Source organism: Lasiosphaeria miniovina (assembly GCF_030549165.1).
Source record: "Lasiosphaeria miniovina strain SMH2392-1A chromosome Unknown B0T26scaffold_1, whole genome shotgun sequence".
Classification (NCBI taxonomy): domain Eukaryota; kingdom Fungi; phylum Ascomycota; class Sordariomycetes; order Sordariales; family Lasiosphaeriaceae; genus Lasiosphaeria; species Lasiosphaeria miniovina.
Genome location: NW_026848220.1, coordinates 44,547 through 59,940, shown reverse-complemented (window position 1 = coordinate 59,940; position 15,394 = coordinate 44,547). Strand labels below are relative to the sequence as shown.

Below are 15,394 nucleotides of genomic sequence, written 5' to 3'. Positions count from 1 at the left end.
GGCCGACATCTTCGTTGCCCTTCCCTACCCAGGCACGCCTGCAACATCCGTCTCCTACGCGAGCGGAACCAAGACCGAAGCTTCTTTCCCCGCTGCTGCTCTCGGTTCGGGTCCTCTTCCCGCCGCCCCTGCTGTTTCGCCCAGTCCCAGCGAGGCGGCGTCCCTCCCAGCGCCCAAAGTGAGTGAGCCCGACGACCAGGCTGCAAGTCACGCAAATCCTCATTCCAAAGATGCCGACAACGACGAGTTTGCCATTACCTCCCAAGAGGTTGAGGAGGCTACGGCAAATGCGCCTCTTCTAGGGCCCTGCAGTAGGGTGTGGACGCTCCCACCGGTACGTTGTGGCTCTGCCACTCACTTGCATGCTGTATCATGCTGGAGTAGAGCGACTGATGCCCATGTGTCCCTAGAGGATTCGTCGCAAGACCAAGGCCAAGCCCAACGATGCAGCTAAGTCAAAGCAAAAGCGTGATGCCTGCGCCGTGGCCAAGGACGGACCTAAGCGTCGAGGGGCCTACACGGACGAGACCAAGAAGCGTAACACGGCCTTGACCAGGGTCCTGAAGTCGTGCATCAGATGCAGGATGAACAGAGGCCGCGTACGTGACCATCCCTTCGCCGCCTGTCTGGGTGCCTCAGTATGGCCTGGCTTCCAGTACTGACACGACTCTACCAGTGCAATCCAGACCCAAGCGACCCGTACGGCCCATGTCTCACTTGCAAGCACATCACCGGCCCTACCCTTTGCAAAATGCCGTGCTACCGATACATCGTCACCGACGCTTCTTTGTACAGAGAGCAACAGGCACCCTACCAGCTCTTCTCTAAGCGATGGCAGACGATGGATATTGTCGATATCCCCGCCAATGGATGGGCGTCGTCGGATATTCGGACCATTGTCGTGTCCCCCAACCACCTCGATGCACCCTTTGCAATTCGCGTCCGCGAGTTCATCCCGGTCGAGGGCGATCTGCTCGAGGAGCAATGGATGACTCAAAACGGCATGCAGAGAGTTGCCATTCCCAGATACGCCGTGGCTTCAATGCAGGAGGCTGCCGCCGATATGACGGATTACATTGAGAGGAACATCCATAACTTCATCTCCGTGACCATTGGGAATCTCGACCACCTTATCTGGGAAACGTACATGACAGCGTTTCGTCATATCGGTACCGCTGCGGTACGTGTGCCCTTTACCGATAACACCCCGGAAATAAGAGGCGCCGCTGATGTTTAATCTCGCTCACTTCAGACCCCCGACGAGCGCAGTCTATTGACCAACACCTTCAGGTTGTGGGTGACTTGCCGTCTGATCAGCAATCCCGTCCATATTTGCGGCGAGGACAAACTCGGAGGGCAGCCAGTGTACTCTCCCGAGAGTCTCCACCACGGCAAGGTCCCTATGCCACTTATCATGACGGCTCAGTTTGAATGCATCAACTACACAACCTTTCTTAGACCTTGGAGCAGGGCGTTGCTCAAGCAGCTGAATGAGCTGGTCTTGGCCAAGAAACGCGAATACTGGCTCACCATCTATCTCGTGCTGTTTATTCTCCTACACAGCTGTGCCATGACAACTCGACGAGACGAAGACTCGGCCCGCCAGTGGAACGTCGAGGTATGAAAGTCATTAGTTCGTTGTCGCAATTGGGTCTTGGACCTTAACACTCTGGCACAGGGAAAATACGCAAACCCCGCTAGCATCAAGGCTCACCATACAGGAGCCCAAACGATGCTCGCGCATTTCCATTTTATTAACAAAGGGGTGATGCCTTTCTCACTACCCCACACCCCCGGTGGCAGAGAAGAGCTTTCCAGGGCCGCTAATCTTGACAAGAGCCAGCTGGACTTTGTTTGGCGGACATCCGATATGATCAAGGACGCAGAAATAGGTGCGTCTCTCTTCGCACCCCGCAATGACCGTCCAAGACGGCGCTAACCGAGGCGTTCAGCTTCGAAAATGAGGGCTGCTCGTGAGAGGGACGACAAGGGTGATGATTTGTATTGGATATCGATGCTTTATGATAAACATTGGGAGCCGGTGAAAAATGACTAATTGACAGGCCTGAAGAGCCCGTCGGGCACATTGCATGCCTCTAACACTGAGTTTACGAAGTAATCAACCAAACAGAAGCAGAAGATACTCGTAATAAGCAATGAGTTAATATACTCACCAATAATATCAAGTGATAATTACGGCTATGATTTACGTAGAACGTCGCTGAATGTGTTTCATCTTCTCAATGCGGCACGCGAAAGAGGCTGCTAAGCAAAAAAGAATTCGTTTGAGCGCAAATTAACTATGAGTACGAATAGAGGTAATAAGCACGTAGGTACGTGAGTAACTGGGATACGTGAGAAAATGAATAGAAGGGCGTGATACTACATCACTTGAGCCTGCACTTGGGGTGAGGTGGCAATTTAAATTTTCCGTTGCGTTAGTTCGCTTACGACAAGAATCTGGCTTAACCGTGAGGTACAAATGTTTAACAAAAACACAACGGCAGACATTGAAGCAAAGCAATCCAAAAATACTGCAATCGTGGAAGGTTTTCAACCACTGCAGCACATATCAATATATGAAAACACAGCCAAAAAAAACACAGCCAAGGAACATAGAAGGGAGAGAAAGAGCACAGAATAATCAGAAACCGGCTAACACACTATGGGAACCCAGAATATCAAGCGAAAAGTGCACGATGGCTTCACCGTCTCAGTCGCACGAACCTCCAACACGCATGATGCGACCATTGTCCGGGTTCCGGATGGGCTCAACATCCCAGTGCTCATCACGGCCCTCGTCATCATCGAAAATTCTCGCCCAGGCTAGACGGAGCGGGGTAGGGAGGGCCCAGCAGGCGCCCTCATCGTTGTGAAGCCAGATGCGAACGAGATGGCGGGCGGAGCTGCCAGGGTGGTTCTCAAAGGCCTCGCGGCGGTGCAGCAGGGCCATGTTGTTGATGAAGCGAATGTCGCCGCGCTCCATGCGGGGCTTAATCTCGTGCTTCCGGGCAATGAAGTGCACGGCGTCGAGGGCCTCGGCCTGGGCCTCGGTGAGGCCTGGCACGCCAGCGGACCGCGGCTGGAAGGGCGCGTGTCCGACGAGGAGCCGGCGCGAAAAGGAAGTGATGAGCTTGCCCTCGTAAAAGTACTGCAACGCACGGCGGTAATAAGGCGGCTCGCGGCCGTAGGTATCGAAGGGCCAGTCTGGAGCGGCGAGAGTGTGAATCAGGTCGGGCCGTGTGGCTGCCAGCTCATTGTAGACGGTCCAGGCTGACGCCAGCACGCTGAGTCCTCCAGACGACGCCAGCTCTTGGGTGAACAAGCAGAGCGTGTCGGTCACCGTGTCGGTGTGGAACGGCTTGTCCTCCGAGTATTGGACATCAAAGTCGCCGTCCTCGTCTTCCGACTCGCCGCCGCGTTTGATGACATGGATGAGCATCGAGCCACGCTGGTCCTGGCGGCCCCGCCGCCCAGCCACGTAGCTAGAGATGCCAAGATAAACGATGGTCAGGTCGGCCACGTCGTAGTCGTCTGGATTGAGCCCACGGACTACCGCGAAGCCCTTGCCGTCGTAGATGTCGTGGCAGATGGCGTCGAGGCGCTTTCCAAGGTTGGGGAGCGGAAACACGGCCTTGGTCACCTTCTGGCCATCAAGCCCGAGTGCCTTGAACGATTCCAGCGCCTTGAGAAGCTCGGACTTGTCATCGGCCGTGAGGTTGTACACATACTCGGTCTCGTCTTGCTTGAAGCTGTCCGAGGTCCACACGAGGGGGCCCTTCAGCTCCGTTGGCCACCCCGCCGGCACCGATGTAGGTAGGCCGCCTGCCTTGACTCGGGCCTCGGCACGGGCACGGTACTTGGCCTCGTCGACTTCGTAGCCAATATCAGCAAACGCCGTTCCGCTGCCGCTCGCTGCTGCTGCGACCTTGGCCTGCTCGGCTCGGACTCCATCAATCTGGAAACGAGCCCGTAGACCTTGCGAGTAGTACGGCTCCGGGGCACCCGAGGATGACTTATTGGAGGTGGAGGCCATTGCTGAATCCTGTTTCGTGATTGGCGTAGGTCGAGCTTATGAACGGAACGACCGAGAGAAAAGCCGTGATATGGAGAGTGTAACGAGGCAAGGTAAGCAAATATTACCAGGTCTTGAACGCTGTACTTATTGTTACAATGCGGTATGTGCATTGGAGTTTTGAAGAGAACCGTGAGCCTTTATATACCTCGCAGAGATGCTCACTAGGCATCGCTTAACCGCGGTATAAAGGCGAGTAATTGCTTTGCAGCTAGGTAGTTGTGCTCAGGGGCGTCTAAGACTTCGGCTCCACGAGAGCCATGACGTTGAATACACATACATATCTACACGCACTCAGCCACATGCATTCACCGAAGCTCCCAGATTGCTGGAACGCCCGCTGCTTGGTCCTACTCTGGAACTAGCGGCTGGAGCAGGGATTCGACGTCCCATGGACCGTCTAGTCAAGCACCGTCACTAATCGCGTATGTATGAACCTGCAAGGTAAGCAGCCTAGTTTGTAAATAGCGTAGCTCCGGTATGGTTCCTAGTGTGCAAGACGAGCCACTAATTCGGTAGGTACATGTCTCCCAGCTTCATCTGGGTGGGCAGCTAAGTACCTTGGGCACCCGACGCAGGCAATTAATGAGTCGAGGGCGGTACGGGTCTCAGCCCCATTTCGATCCCAACAAGATCTTGGGCTAGTGCCGCGTGAGCGTCGCATCGCGGCGGCCAGCAAATAGCATGCCGTCCAGACAGGTGGCCGTTTCGCTGGGTCGAGAGTTGGTCCAATGGCAGGGCCGCATTGGCTGTCATCGGCTCGGGAAAACAGTGCAAGAGCGGGGACTTTTGCTGCAGAAGCGTTGGCGTTTTGGGGCGCACCAGGTGCGCGAAGCGGTGGTTCCGCGGTTCCCTTGCACCCGTTCGGCGAATTGGCTGTTTGGGGAAAGCGGCTTGCTTACTTGATCCAGGCTACGCGCCGATGACGAGGGGCCCAGTCCGAGGGAATGAATGCCTTGCAGATTTACGGCATAGGCGGCCTGATGTTGGACGGTACCTTACCCTGGTTTCCCTTGGCTTCTCGGTCAGATGGGACAATACAACGAGCGGGTTAAGCTGTTACGACAGTGGAGGGAGCCTTGGGACTTTGGCGCGTCGTGCGCAGCTGCGGCGTGCCCCATCCCGGGCTTGGTGAGATTTCCGACTCCCGCTAGCGAGTAAGAATTTAGCGATGCATGGCTGACCGGTCTGTGGTTGGCTGCCTTGTGGCCGATCTCTGGCCAAGACCGCCATAAGTTACGCGCACCCATCCCGTCGTAACCAATCTGATTTCTCCCGTCCCGCTGATTAACTCGAACCAAGCTAGATGATTATGTAGTCATCATGCTATATTACTGAGCCATCAACCGCTGAAATCAGAAGCTTCATATTGACGTTCCCGACCGAACGGTTCGGAATGTGGGCGCTTATTTTTGTCGCGACTACGGAGCACAGTGGTGTGGGTCTGTGGATGGCTACATGAGAAGCTACAAACCTTGTGTCGGTGCCTAATTATCAGTTTTAAAACAAGGTCGAGATCTCGGAGGTCGAGGTCTCGGAGGTCTATTGTCTCTAGCCCCCATGATAAGGTCACGTGCCCCTTGCCTAACTTGTGATCTTGCGCCCTGAGAATGACGAGAGAATGACGAATGATTAAAATGCTCGACAATACAGGTAACGTTAACCGGTTATTATTAATAATTTGCAGCAACCGAGACTACGTGGAAAACATCGTTTTAACAAGATATCAAGGACCAGAACTAACGACGACAACTTTAGAGGTGCTTTGCTAAGCCCTGCTTCTTGTTTTTGGATTTCCTTGCCAACAGTTCTTCTCTCAAGAGCCAGCCTAGTCCGACAGTAGTCCCGGGGCCGAGTGTAGTAGTACAGATAATGGTGCCAAGCAGGACCAGGGGCCAGCCATATGGCCCTAGACGATCGAGGTCGTTAATAAGGTAGGCAAGCCATAGAAGGCTAGACCCAAACACAAAAACCTCGTCCCAGGAAAGGAATTGCCGGCAAAAGGCCGTAAAGTCCGGTAAGGTAAAGCGTGGAATGGCCGTGGGGATAAAAATGGGTGCAATCCCCGTTAGACTGCCATGCGTTGTCCAGAGCCACACTGTCGCACCCAGCCCAGACAAGCAGGCAATGCAGAGACGGGTGGCTGCCGTGCTTGAAAGTCTGATGGGCGACTCAGGAAGAACCAATGACGCTACAGCATATGTGACGGCCATATAGAGAGGATAGAGCTGCCAAAGGAACAGCCACGCTTGCCTCGTGTCGGGTCTGGGCCAAAAGAACATTGCTGAAGCCGGAAAAGAAAATGCGACAACGACGGCAGAGAAAGCAGCTAGTACCTGGCGCTGATTCGCGGTGGACGGAATGCGGACGGCGGCTGGAGAAAAGACGTAGTGAAGAAAGTAGTAGAACGGACAGACGACGCCCATGCCTAGAAGCTGGCCCGCAAGAGCAAACGCCCCTGGGCTAAAGACGCCCCATAATGTCAGCCAAGTCATCAATTATTAGCCAACATAGATAAGGCTCTCGACAGGACAACCTACACTCGCAAAAACCACAGAGCCTCCTTGCTGCGGAGAGACTCAATCAACCAGACAGCCAGCAAGACGCCAGCATCAGAGAGAAACGATAAAGCTTGGGCGTGGGCGGCATGATCGTAACCGTAAATTGACGGCACAAAGAACATATTCATAACGGAGAGTCTTTAAAGAGGCACGTCAGGACGATGGCCACTGAGGAGGGGCCGAGGGAAGCCGGATGTCTGGGCAATGACGCACAAGTCATCAAGCCACTTCACGCCGTAAAACGAGGTCCGAACTGGAACGGCGCCATCGGCCCAAATAATCTCCCCGCCTTGTAAGATGTCGCGGGCCGGTGGGAGCGCGGAGCGTGCGTCCATAATGACAAATGCAAGAATGGAAAGTCCCAGCAGTGGCATCGCGACAAATGCTCTCTCGGCCCTGCCATTTCTTCTCGCGCCCTTCGGTAGATGCAGCAGTCTTCGGAGCTGAGAAAAAAGCCAATCGACCCCGGTGGGTAGGCTACTGTCTGTGGGTTCAATCATCGCAGATTGAAAAGATACATGGGCATGTATTTCTTTTTTGAGAGCGCGCCGTGGGAATTGCCGTGGTGCAGTTTAGTGGATGCACGGGGGAGAACTCAGGAGGGATGGTCTCGGTATTTAAATGAGCTCGCCCGCACAGACAGGGGGTCCTGCAAGAATATGACGCAAACACCAGGCACCCATGCTGTTGATGCTAAAATTCCTAGGGCGGACTCGACGGAGCTTACCACTGTGACGTGGCTGGTATGAATTGGCACCAATGGCTCAAGGTCGTGTTGGGAATTTGGATTTCTTCGACCATCTGAGCCAATCAAGGCGTCGTGGCTTTTGCGGCATCAGCTTGGGCGTGCCCGACGTGGCATGCTAGAGCAAGGGTTCTGCCAAAACGCTAATGCGCCGCTTGTGGCCAGCCTGCAGACGCGATTATGCACGTGTGGGTTAATACTTAGGTGGCTCCCAAGGCTTACTCCAACTTGAACGTATTATGGCCAAGAGTGAACGACTTGTAGCACCAATAGCCTCTTTCACAACTCATCAAATAAGGGAGCACCCTCTTCGGCCATTGACTGCGTGGCCACTGACTGCGCGGCCATTGACTACGAGCCCAGTGCCCGCAAAAATAGTTAAGCAGGAAGGAATCATTAACCAAAGTTGGCAGAAGAGGACAAACACAACGATAATTAAAGTCAATTTAGAAGATGGAACTAAGGAATTAAGCTTAGTGTCAAACGATCCATCTCGAGGATGACGTTTCCCAATTCCAACTCTGATACCCAAACTTGCTATAGCTCACCCACTAGACATGAGCTGACAACTTTTAGACAACAGTTTCCTTGACCTCGGCGGACGGATACTTGTGTTCGGGGCCGTTGGCGTCGAAATTTTCGTGCCGAATGGCCTTCTGGACCGCGGCGACGGCCTGATCGGCCAGCGCCTTGTCCTCGAACACTAGTTGTGCCGCGTTAGTCTCGATGCGAATAATGAACAAGGACATTGGGGAGATGAAGACAATGGGGAGATGAAGACAATGGGGAGATGAAGACAATAGGGAGATGAACTTACTAAAAGCCAGCTCTTCGAGCGTTCTGCCAAACGTCTCGGGAAAGAAAAAGTAGACGAAAACAACCTCATAAGCGAGCCAGACGCAGTACGAGATGAGGTATTTCCAGCCAACGTCTTTGAGGCCGATGGGGTTGACAAAGGTGGTGAAGAAGCTCGCAAGACGGCCGAACAGCTGGAACACGGCAATGCCACGGGACCGCTCGGCATAGGGCCAAACCTCGACCATGTAAGCTGTGACAGGGTTGTCAGCGCGAGCGCTTGCTCAAGGGGCGTGGGAGTTCGACTCACTATAGGTCAGGGCATTGTAACCCATGTTGTAGCATGGAGAGTAGGCGTAGATGAAAAAGAGGACGGCAATGTTTGCGGCTTGGTTGGGTGCCTTCGCGATAGAGGCCGTCTGGGCGTATTTCATCGAGATCGTCCAGGAAATGTAGCACAAGAGCAAGCTGATGGTGCAGGCCATGTACATGACGCGGCGACGGATCTTGAGAACTAGGAGAGATACCGTCACGCCGCACACCAAACTCCAGCAAGCGATGGAGACGTTGATCTTCTGAACCGAGGTGGACTCGACCATGCCGATCATCTTGAGGAGATCGCCCAAAAAGTACCTGTGCACTGGTCAGCAGCCGTCTACGGGTCGACCGATGAGCAAGATGAACGGCCCAACGTACGAGATGAGCGTGTTGCCGGACCACTGGGTGAAGAGGCCGAGCATGGTGGTGATGAGAAGACGGCGTCTCATTCCCGCGGTTTGGAACAAGTCCATCCACGAACGCTTCGAGATTTCGAGCTCTAGGTTGATTGTGGCATTCATCTGCGCAAACTCGGCCTCGACAAACTCGACGGCATTATCGCCCTCTCCGTGATACTTGAGCAGAATCTGGTGTGCTTCCTCGCCGCGATCTTTGGTGATTAGCCAGCGAGGGCTTTCCGGCAGGAACCTGGGAGAGCGGCATTAGCTTGCAAGTCATGGTATTACGGCTCGTGGAATGCGGGTAGGACGTACAAGACAAAGGTCATCTGAAGAATTGACGGGCAAATCTGGAGGAGCGAGGGAATACGCCAGGCCCAGTCACTGTCGATGCTGTTGGTGCCGAAGCAGATGGCGGCGGCAACGATTTGGCCGACAAAGTATGACACGTTGAAGAGCGATGTCAGGACAGGGCGCTCCTTTGGGTATGCAAGCTCGCCAATGAGCGAGGACCCGGACACGATGCAGGTCGGGATGCCGAAGCCCAAAATCATGCGAGCAATGATGTACATGCCCACTTATTGGTAGATTTTCAGTCAGTAATTACAGGGGAATGGGCGTCGTCGTCCCGCAGTGATAACTAACCGTGGGTCGAGAAGCCTTGGATGAGCGCGCCGATCACCATGACGACGGAGCCGCCGAAAATGGACCACCGTCGGCCAAACCGATCGTTGATTTTAGGGACGAAGGGGAGCGAGAGAATGGCGCCGAGCGAGTATGCGGCCGCAATGATTCCCTTGAGAGCTCCCTGGGGGTCCCCAAAGACTAATCGAGGACGAAGAGGCAAGAGGTCAGCGTGTGTCTTTGCTCGGCGGCCGATAGTGGCATGACACTTACACTTGACCCACCAAGGCACAATCTGCAGAGCATTGATCATTTGGGAGTCGAAGCCCGACGTCAGCTCGATTCCCATGCATGTCGGGAAGAGCATCAGGTAGAGGTAGAGCAGATGCGGCTTCCGGTAGAAGGGCACCTTGTCTTCGTTGGCAAGCCGGGTGACGATGGGGTCGGACTTGCCGCTGTCGGCGGCAGCACCTGCTCCTGCCATGGTGGTTGCCGGTGTGTCGCGGCGAGCTGCGATGGGATGTGATGCTCTCAACTCGACCTCAGGCTGGAGGAGGCAAGGCAAGGGAAGCCGGATGGGTTGGGAGACAGGTCACCAGAGCTGAGGAAGACAGCAAAAGTCAACAACAACCCGGGGAAGAGCCCCCTATTAATTTGGCCGCCTGTGCGGGTTCAATTTACCGTGCAGCAGGATCCAAGACATCGGGATACCCACTTTCCCCAGTCCCTGGGTCGGATTACTAGCCATCTCCACGGCGGGGGAGGTAGAATCACGGCCTGTGATGGCCGGTCTTGGCGAAGCGGACGGGCCCAGTGGGGAAGGTACCTCGTCCGAGATGGAGAAAACGGGCACAACATGGCCCGCCTGGCACTGGGAGCCCATAACCCAGATCGAGCTGGCCTTCGGGCCCGAGAGCACTTTCCACCGACTTGAAGCCAGCCAACCGCAGGCGGGGAACAGGTGGTTGGAGTTACAAGCCAGAGTCGCAATCCCATGTCCCGAGCCTTGGCGTCGCCTGTCAACTGTAGCTTGGACCCATAGGATTGGACGGCGTGAGGGGTAGCGACGTTCGCCTCCGGCTAAATGCAATGCTTGAGCGGCAACTTTACCCTCTTGTTCCGCTAGCGGCCTGTTGCCTCCCGTCTGTTTCCAAGTTTGCCTGCACAAGAACCCCAGCCCCCAGCGTCACCGCGGCAAAACTGGAGAGAAATCTCTGCCAGATCCTTAGCGGCGCTGGCGGCAACTCTTTGATATTCGGCCCGTGGGAGTATTGGCCACTCCAGTGTCCAGTAGCAGGCAAGCGTGGGATTCCCCTCGGCCCCGGAATCCAACACGAGGAGGGAGGAACCTTCCCCCACGGGGTCACAGAATCCGGGGGGTGATGCCGCGTCGTTGCGTCACGCGCAATTAGCAGCTGGTAATCTATATATGGAGCCGCTACCTGCGGTTAATCTATTCGAGATTGCTCGCTAGCGAAGTCTGGGCAAAAAACCTGGTCGCTGGGACCAAGAAATCGAGAGCCCTCGGTCTGGTCGGTGAAGGTGCATGAGCCTCGGTGGCAGCCTGCGCCAACACAAGCATTTTTTTTTTTTTTTTTTTTTTGCATGCTTGCCACTCAGTCGGTAAAGTAGCATTGCTTTGCTGTAACCAAACAACGTGCGAAGTGGCCATGAAGCAAACACGAGAGCGAGCCAAGCTGCTGCCGTGATTGACTGGCGCAAGCTCTGACAATTACCCGTCAAATAATTAGGCGAGTGAGTGTCGGGAGCCATCGTCGCGATTGTTTGCCCGGCCAAGACGAAGGAGCATGAGTATAATCAATCGCCCCCGTATCGAGGAGAGCCTTATACGACCATTGGCACTAGAATGGTGTGCAGTGGTCTGGCATGGAGTGGTCTGGACTGATCCCCGAGATGATAATGGAGCTTGGCAGCAGCACTGTCGACTTTAGCCATCATCGGAGCATGCCAGGATGTGGCGCCAAGTCCATCCAGCTCTGGGCACTATTTGTTTTACATTGCTCTCATTTGAAGCCATTGAGGGGATTTACCTCTCCGGTAGGCGTGGCGGAGGTCCGACGTCTGGATTAAAGCAACCGCGCATTTGACGAGGAAACTCGATATCCGGTGGTGGCTTGGCATGACAGAGCACCACGCCAGCTTTTTTACGAGGGCTTTATGTCACAGGCTGAATGTGGGCTGATGTAGGTTTGTGTTTCCTCGATGATGCTTGTTATGAAATGAAGAAATCGAGAGTGCCAGGACCAACACATTTAGCGGATAGTAGTCGCCTGTCGATCAGCTGAACGATCATCCGGTTCCAACCAAAGACTTCGGGGTCTGGCTGATCCGGCCACAATACCAAGCCCGAGTCACAGCTCATGAGAAAATAATGAAACAAATCCTAAACATCCCCCATAGTCGTTAATATCACATCAGGACTGGCGTAAAGCTGAAACAGTAAGTTCACCACCCTAAAATCGACACCATGAATTTCCCTTTCCTTCTTCGGAACTGAGCAGTTGCCGCCTTGGCCTGAGCCAGACTGAACCAGATTGAGCGAGGGGGTCATAGTCCTGGGCTGCCTCGGCTACAGCTGCCACGGGTCTAAAATGGCGGTGGAGTTACGAGGACCCAGTTTTGGGACCTCTACCACCACCACCTAGCCGCGCTTTCCTTCACTCCAACTAAAGGAAAAGAAAAAACCTGGAATTTCAATACGTCGATACATCATGTATATTAAATTCGGATTCCAAAAGTGTGGCTCTCCACCTTTTCTAGCGTCTAAAGCGGTTGCGCCTAGGTTGTTGTCCATTTTTCGGAACAACTTATCATTAACACTTCTTTCACCAAGCGTAATAATACACTGTATAATAAGCTCTAAGAATGATTATATATTTCTATAATCAATGCTATAGAAAGCGGGCAAGTTAAGGCCTAACTCTCGGACTGCGGTTAGAAACTGCTGAGGTGACAGTACCCTAATGGCCCGAATCATGGACCACGGTCCCGAATTTTGGCCTAGAATATACCAGTACATACCCTAGGATAGCATATGATATCCTAGCTCGGAATTTAGGATGGTGGGTAGTACCCTAGCTTGGAATCTGGGATAGTACATAATATACCAGTACTGATTGCACGGTATATAGTTGTGACCAGGGGCTGCCACAGGCACTGTGGGAGTGGCTTGGAACAGTATGTGGCCCTGTGGGCGCTGAAAAATTTGATTCTGGATCACAATAATTGACTATGGCCTCGAAGGTCCTTGCCCTTCTCAATCACAGGCCATGTGCGTCTATCTAAATACAGAGGTCCTCCTGGGACCGAAGTTCTCGGTCATTCCGAGTGAGACTGAGCGACTGCGAGGATACCATCTGAACCATACATAAAGGATAATAAAAGAAGAAGGCTCCATCTAGGAGCCAGAACCACAGAAGAATACAGACAATACAGTTACGCAGTTACAGCCCCATCAATTCCTCCCTTCATCGAATCTAGTGTACCGTGCGTCTGGCACTTAGTATGCTAGCATAGTTTTAAGGATAGTATACCATGTACCGGTTTATGACCCTGATACAGTATACAATGTATCAGGGCATTGCATATACCAGTACATATATACTAGTCTAAGGATAAGGTAGCCTAACACAGGGCTGGAAAATATCGCAATCAAAATGCCTTAAACATCAGCAACGTGAATAGTTAACATCGTTAACGCCGATTACACCTTTACCGCTGAGCTACAAGATAAGGGAGCTAACGGCTTTGTCCTAGCCGCTAACCAGATCATCCCCTTTAGACAGGAGACGTATGCTGGTGTCTGTTACCTGTTCCTCAAAATGAAGTAAACTGGGAGACAGGCTCTGTAATTAAATGATGATGATAATCGATCTTCACTTTCAAGAACATAATATGACTGCTGCTGCTACACTTCGACTTCCAGAAAGTGGCTACTCTGTTGTGATCCTTCCTCACGGTAGAGAAATGTCCGAAGTTTTTTAATGGCGCCGGGTCAAATACAAGCACAACATTCTTAGAGTGATATACTAACGCACAAGGGGATTGGCGGAGGCCACCCTAGATTTTAATACTGAACCCCCGGCCGCAATGCTATTATTATTTCTGATGGAAATGGAAGTTTGGGGAATTGTATCTATCTTGGCACCAAACTTGCGTGAGGAATTACGAGGATGGCTGTCTACTGGCGCATCACGTGCAGACTTGGTCGGAGTGTGTGGGCTTCAACATTTGGTTCGCCGGGACACTGCCAAAGTGCGGGGTTTATCCTCGACCACCGCCTCACTTGATACGCCTCACATTTCATATTGCTGTTTCAATTCTCTCAAAGAAGCTGTCAGATGGAATGGCCTAGAAGGTTCTGGATTCGTGCAATGCGCACAGGGGCACGCCTACCAGCTACACTTTGGCCAGAAATAGCCAGAGCTGCAGTTTACCTACAAAACCGAATTCCACGGTATATCTATAACTGGAAAACCCCATACGATCGATTCCATACACATCTAGCCCACAAAGACGGCATTGTAGTTGAAGACAAGAAGCCAGATCAAACCCACCTTCGAGCCTACGGTTGCAAGGCCTTTGCCATGACAGCAAACGCCATGAAGAAGTCTAACCGGCTTCAACGAACTAACCCAAAGACTTGGATTGGATACCTAGTGGGATACAGTTCATCCAACATCTATAGGATCTGGAATCCTATAGCCAACAAGGTATTCAATACAAGAGACGTGGATTTTAACGAGGACGAGATCTTCAATGGCAACTTAGAGGGTCTGAAAGACAATCTTCTTCACGTACGACTAGACGAGCTTAGCCACCTTCTTACAGCAACAGAGACTGTAGTGCCAGAAGATGACATACAGCCCTCTGTATTACAAGAGGATGAGGGGGTCATTTTTATTCCCGATGACGAAGACCAGCCTATGGAAGACCAAGTGCAAGATCAAGAGTCACATCAAGAGTTTGTGATGCCTGATTGAGCGAGGGAGCGCCAAGACAAGGTCATATGACCGGCACGTGTAATTTAAGTACATAGGTACATAGGGAAGCGGGGCTTACCCTGACGCGGTTAGACCGCGTCTGCCCCACCAAAGGACCACATTAAGGTCCTCGGCAGGGCAGTGCTCCCGAGCTTCCTCCCTCGATCATCAATTTACCTACCTTTTCACGAATAGCCTACCGCATTCCGTGATCTAGGTGACGATCACCCTTCAGTTTGGTTATACGTGTGCACGCTTTGCACCGTATCCTACACCCTCTCTTTCACCAGCAGCACTATTGGCAGCATCAATCCGACAAATCGATAATATCCCACCTTCAAAAACAAGCCAATCAGACGCCAAACCTTGGATGGCAGCCTTTGCTGCAGGGCGGCTAGTACAGGCAGTTAACCACAATGGAAAAACAATTACGAAGGCTACGATACAACGATTGTCAAAACAACCAGGTGGTTTACAAAGAATCTATCGTCGAGATCTACCACCAGTGCCAAAGTCACATAATCAGTTATACACACACGTGCTTAGAGAACAGTTCTTGCAAGCTGAAAAAGATCACTTGCAAAGTCATGCAGAAATGCAGTCGTGGATATAAGTGGCCAAACAAGGCCAAGAAATCCTAGACTGTATGTGGGTGTATGTATATAAGTACGACAAGCACGGCCGTTTTCAGAAATGCAAGGCAAGACTAGTCGTTAGAGGAGATCAACAAAGACGATCACTCGAAGAAGAAACCTACGCAGCCACCCTCGCCGGTCGATCCTTTCGAACACTTATGGCGATTGCGGCTAGGTTCGATCTCGAGCTCATCCAGCACGACGCAATCAACGCATTTGTCAATGCTCGGCTAGAAAACG

At 52.7% G+C, this 15,394-nt stretch overlaps 4 protein-coding genes across 4 annotated transcripts; 1 reads left to right on the top strand and 3 right to left on the bottom strand.

The window, feature by feature from the left end:
- Positions 1–283: 283 nt before the first annotated feature.
- On the top strand, positions 284–2,056 carry B0T26DRAFT_633909 (uncharacterized protein; the record flags this gene model as incomplete). Its single annotated transcript, XM_060436581.1, has 6 exons — positions 284–334; positions 411–599; positions 677–1,186; positions 1,253–1,618; positions 1,679–1,892; positions 1,953–2,056. Coding segments are annotated over 6 exons (1,434 nt in total), but the record flags the coding sequence as incomplete, so codon positions are not given.
- A 622-nt stretch (positions 2,057–2,678) lies between these two features.
- B0T26DRAFT_294 (uncharacterized protein) lies at positions 2,679–4,356 on the bottom strand. Its single transcript, XM_060434201.1, has one exon. It carries the CDS (start codon positions 4,034–4,036, stop codon positions 2,714–2,716), a length of 1,323 nt encoding a protein of 440 aa, XP_060301776.1. The 5' UTR covers positions 4,037–4,356; the 3' UTR covers positions 2,679–2,713.
- A 1,255-nt stretch (positions 4,357–5,611) lies between these two features.
- On the bottom strand, positions 5,612–7,392 carry B0T26DRAFT_682250 (uncharacterized protein). The gene is made up of 3 exons (XM_060440737.1): positions 6,850–7,392; positions 6,616–6,774; positions 5,612–6,538 (listed from the first exon to the last, which is right to left on the bottom strand). Exons 1-3 carry the CDS (start codon positions 7,134–7,136, stop codon positions 5,830–5,832), a joined length of 1,155 nt encoding a protein of 384 aa, XP_060301775.1. The 5' UTR covers positions 7,137–7,392; the 3' UTR covers positions 5,612–5,829.
- Positions 7,393–7,630: 238 nt separating this feature from the next.
- On the bottom strand, positions 7,631–10,461 carry B0T26DRAFT_682248 (general substrate transporter). The gene is made up of 7 exons (XM_060440736.1): positions 9,790–10,461; positions 9,538–9,717; positions 9,208–9,469; positions 8,873–9,142; positions 8,487–8,809; positions 8,199–8,429; positions 7,631–8,084 (listed from the first exon to the last, which is right to left on the bottom strand). The coding sequence occupies exons 1-7, from the start codon at positions 9,998–10,000 to the stop codon at positions 7,954–7,956; spliced, it is 1,608 nt and encodes a 535-aa protein (XP_060301774.1). The 5' UTR covers positions 10,001–10,461; the 3' UTR covers positions 7,631–7,953.
- Positions 10,462–15,394: the final 4,933 nt, after the last annotated feature.

Excerpts from the sequence above, each read along its gene's own strand:
- B0T26DRAFT_294 (XM_060434201.1), bottom strand. The coding sequence starts at position 4,036 with ATGGCCTCCACCTCCAATAAGTCATCCTCGGGTGCCCCGGAGCCGTAC.
- B0T26DRAFT_682250 (XM_060440737.1), bottom strand. The coding sequence starts at position 7,136 with ATGATTGAACCCACAGACAGTAGCCTACCCACCGGGGTCGATTGGCTT. Across the intron at positions 6,775-6,849 it reads GTGAAGTGGCTTGATGACTT|ACTCTCCGTTATGAATATGT; the intron begins GTGCGTCATTGC and ends GCCTCTTTAAAG. Across the intron at positions 6,539-6,615 it reads GCTCTGTGGTTTTTGCGAGT|CCCAGGGGCGTTTGCTCTTG; the intron begins GTAGGTTGTCCT and ends GGGCGTCTTTAG.
- B0T26DRAFT_682248 (XM_060440736.1), bottom strand. The coding sequence starts at position 10,000 with ATGGCAGGAGCAGGTGCTGCCGCCGACAGCGGCAAGTCCGACCCCATC. Across the intron at positions 8,810-8,872 it reads TCCGGCAACACGCTCATCTC|GTACTTTTTGGGCGATCTCC; the intron begins GTACGTTGGGCC and ends ACCAGTGCACAG. Across the intron at positions 8,085-8,198 it reads GCTCGAAGAGCTGGCTTTTA|TGTTCGAGGACAAGGCGCTG; the intron begins GTAAGTTCATCT and ends CGGCACAACTAG.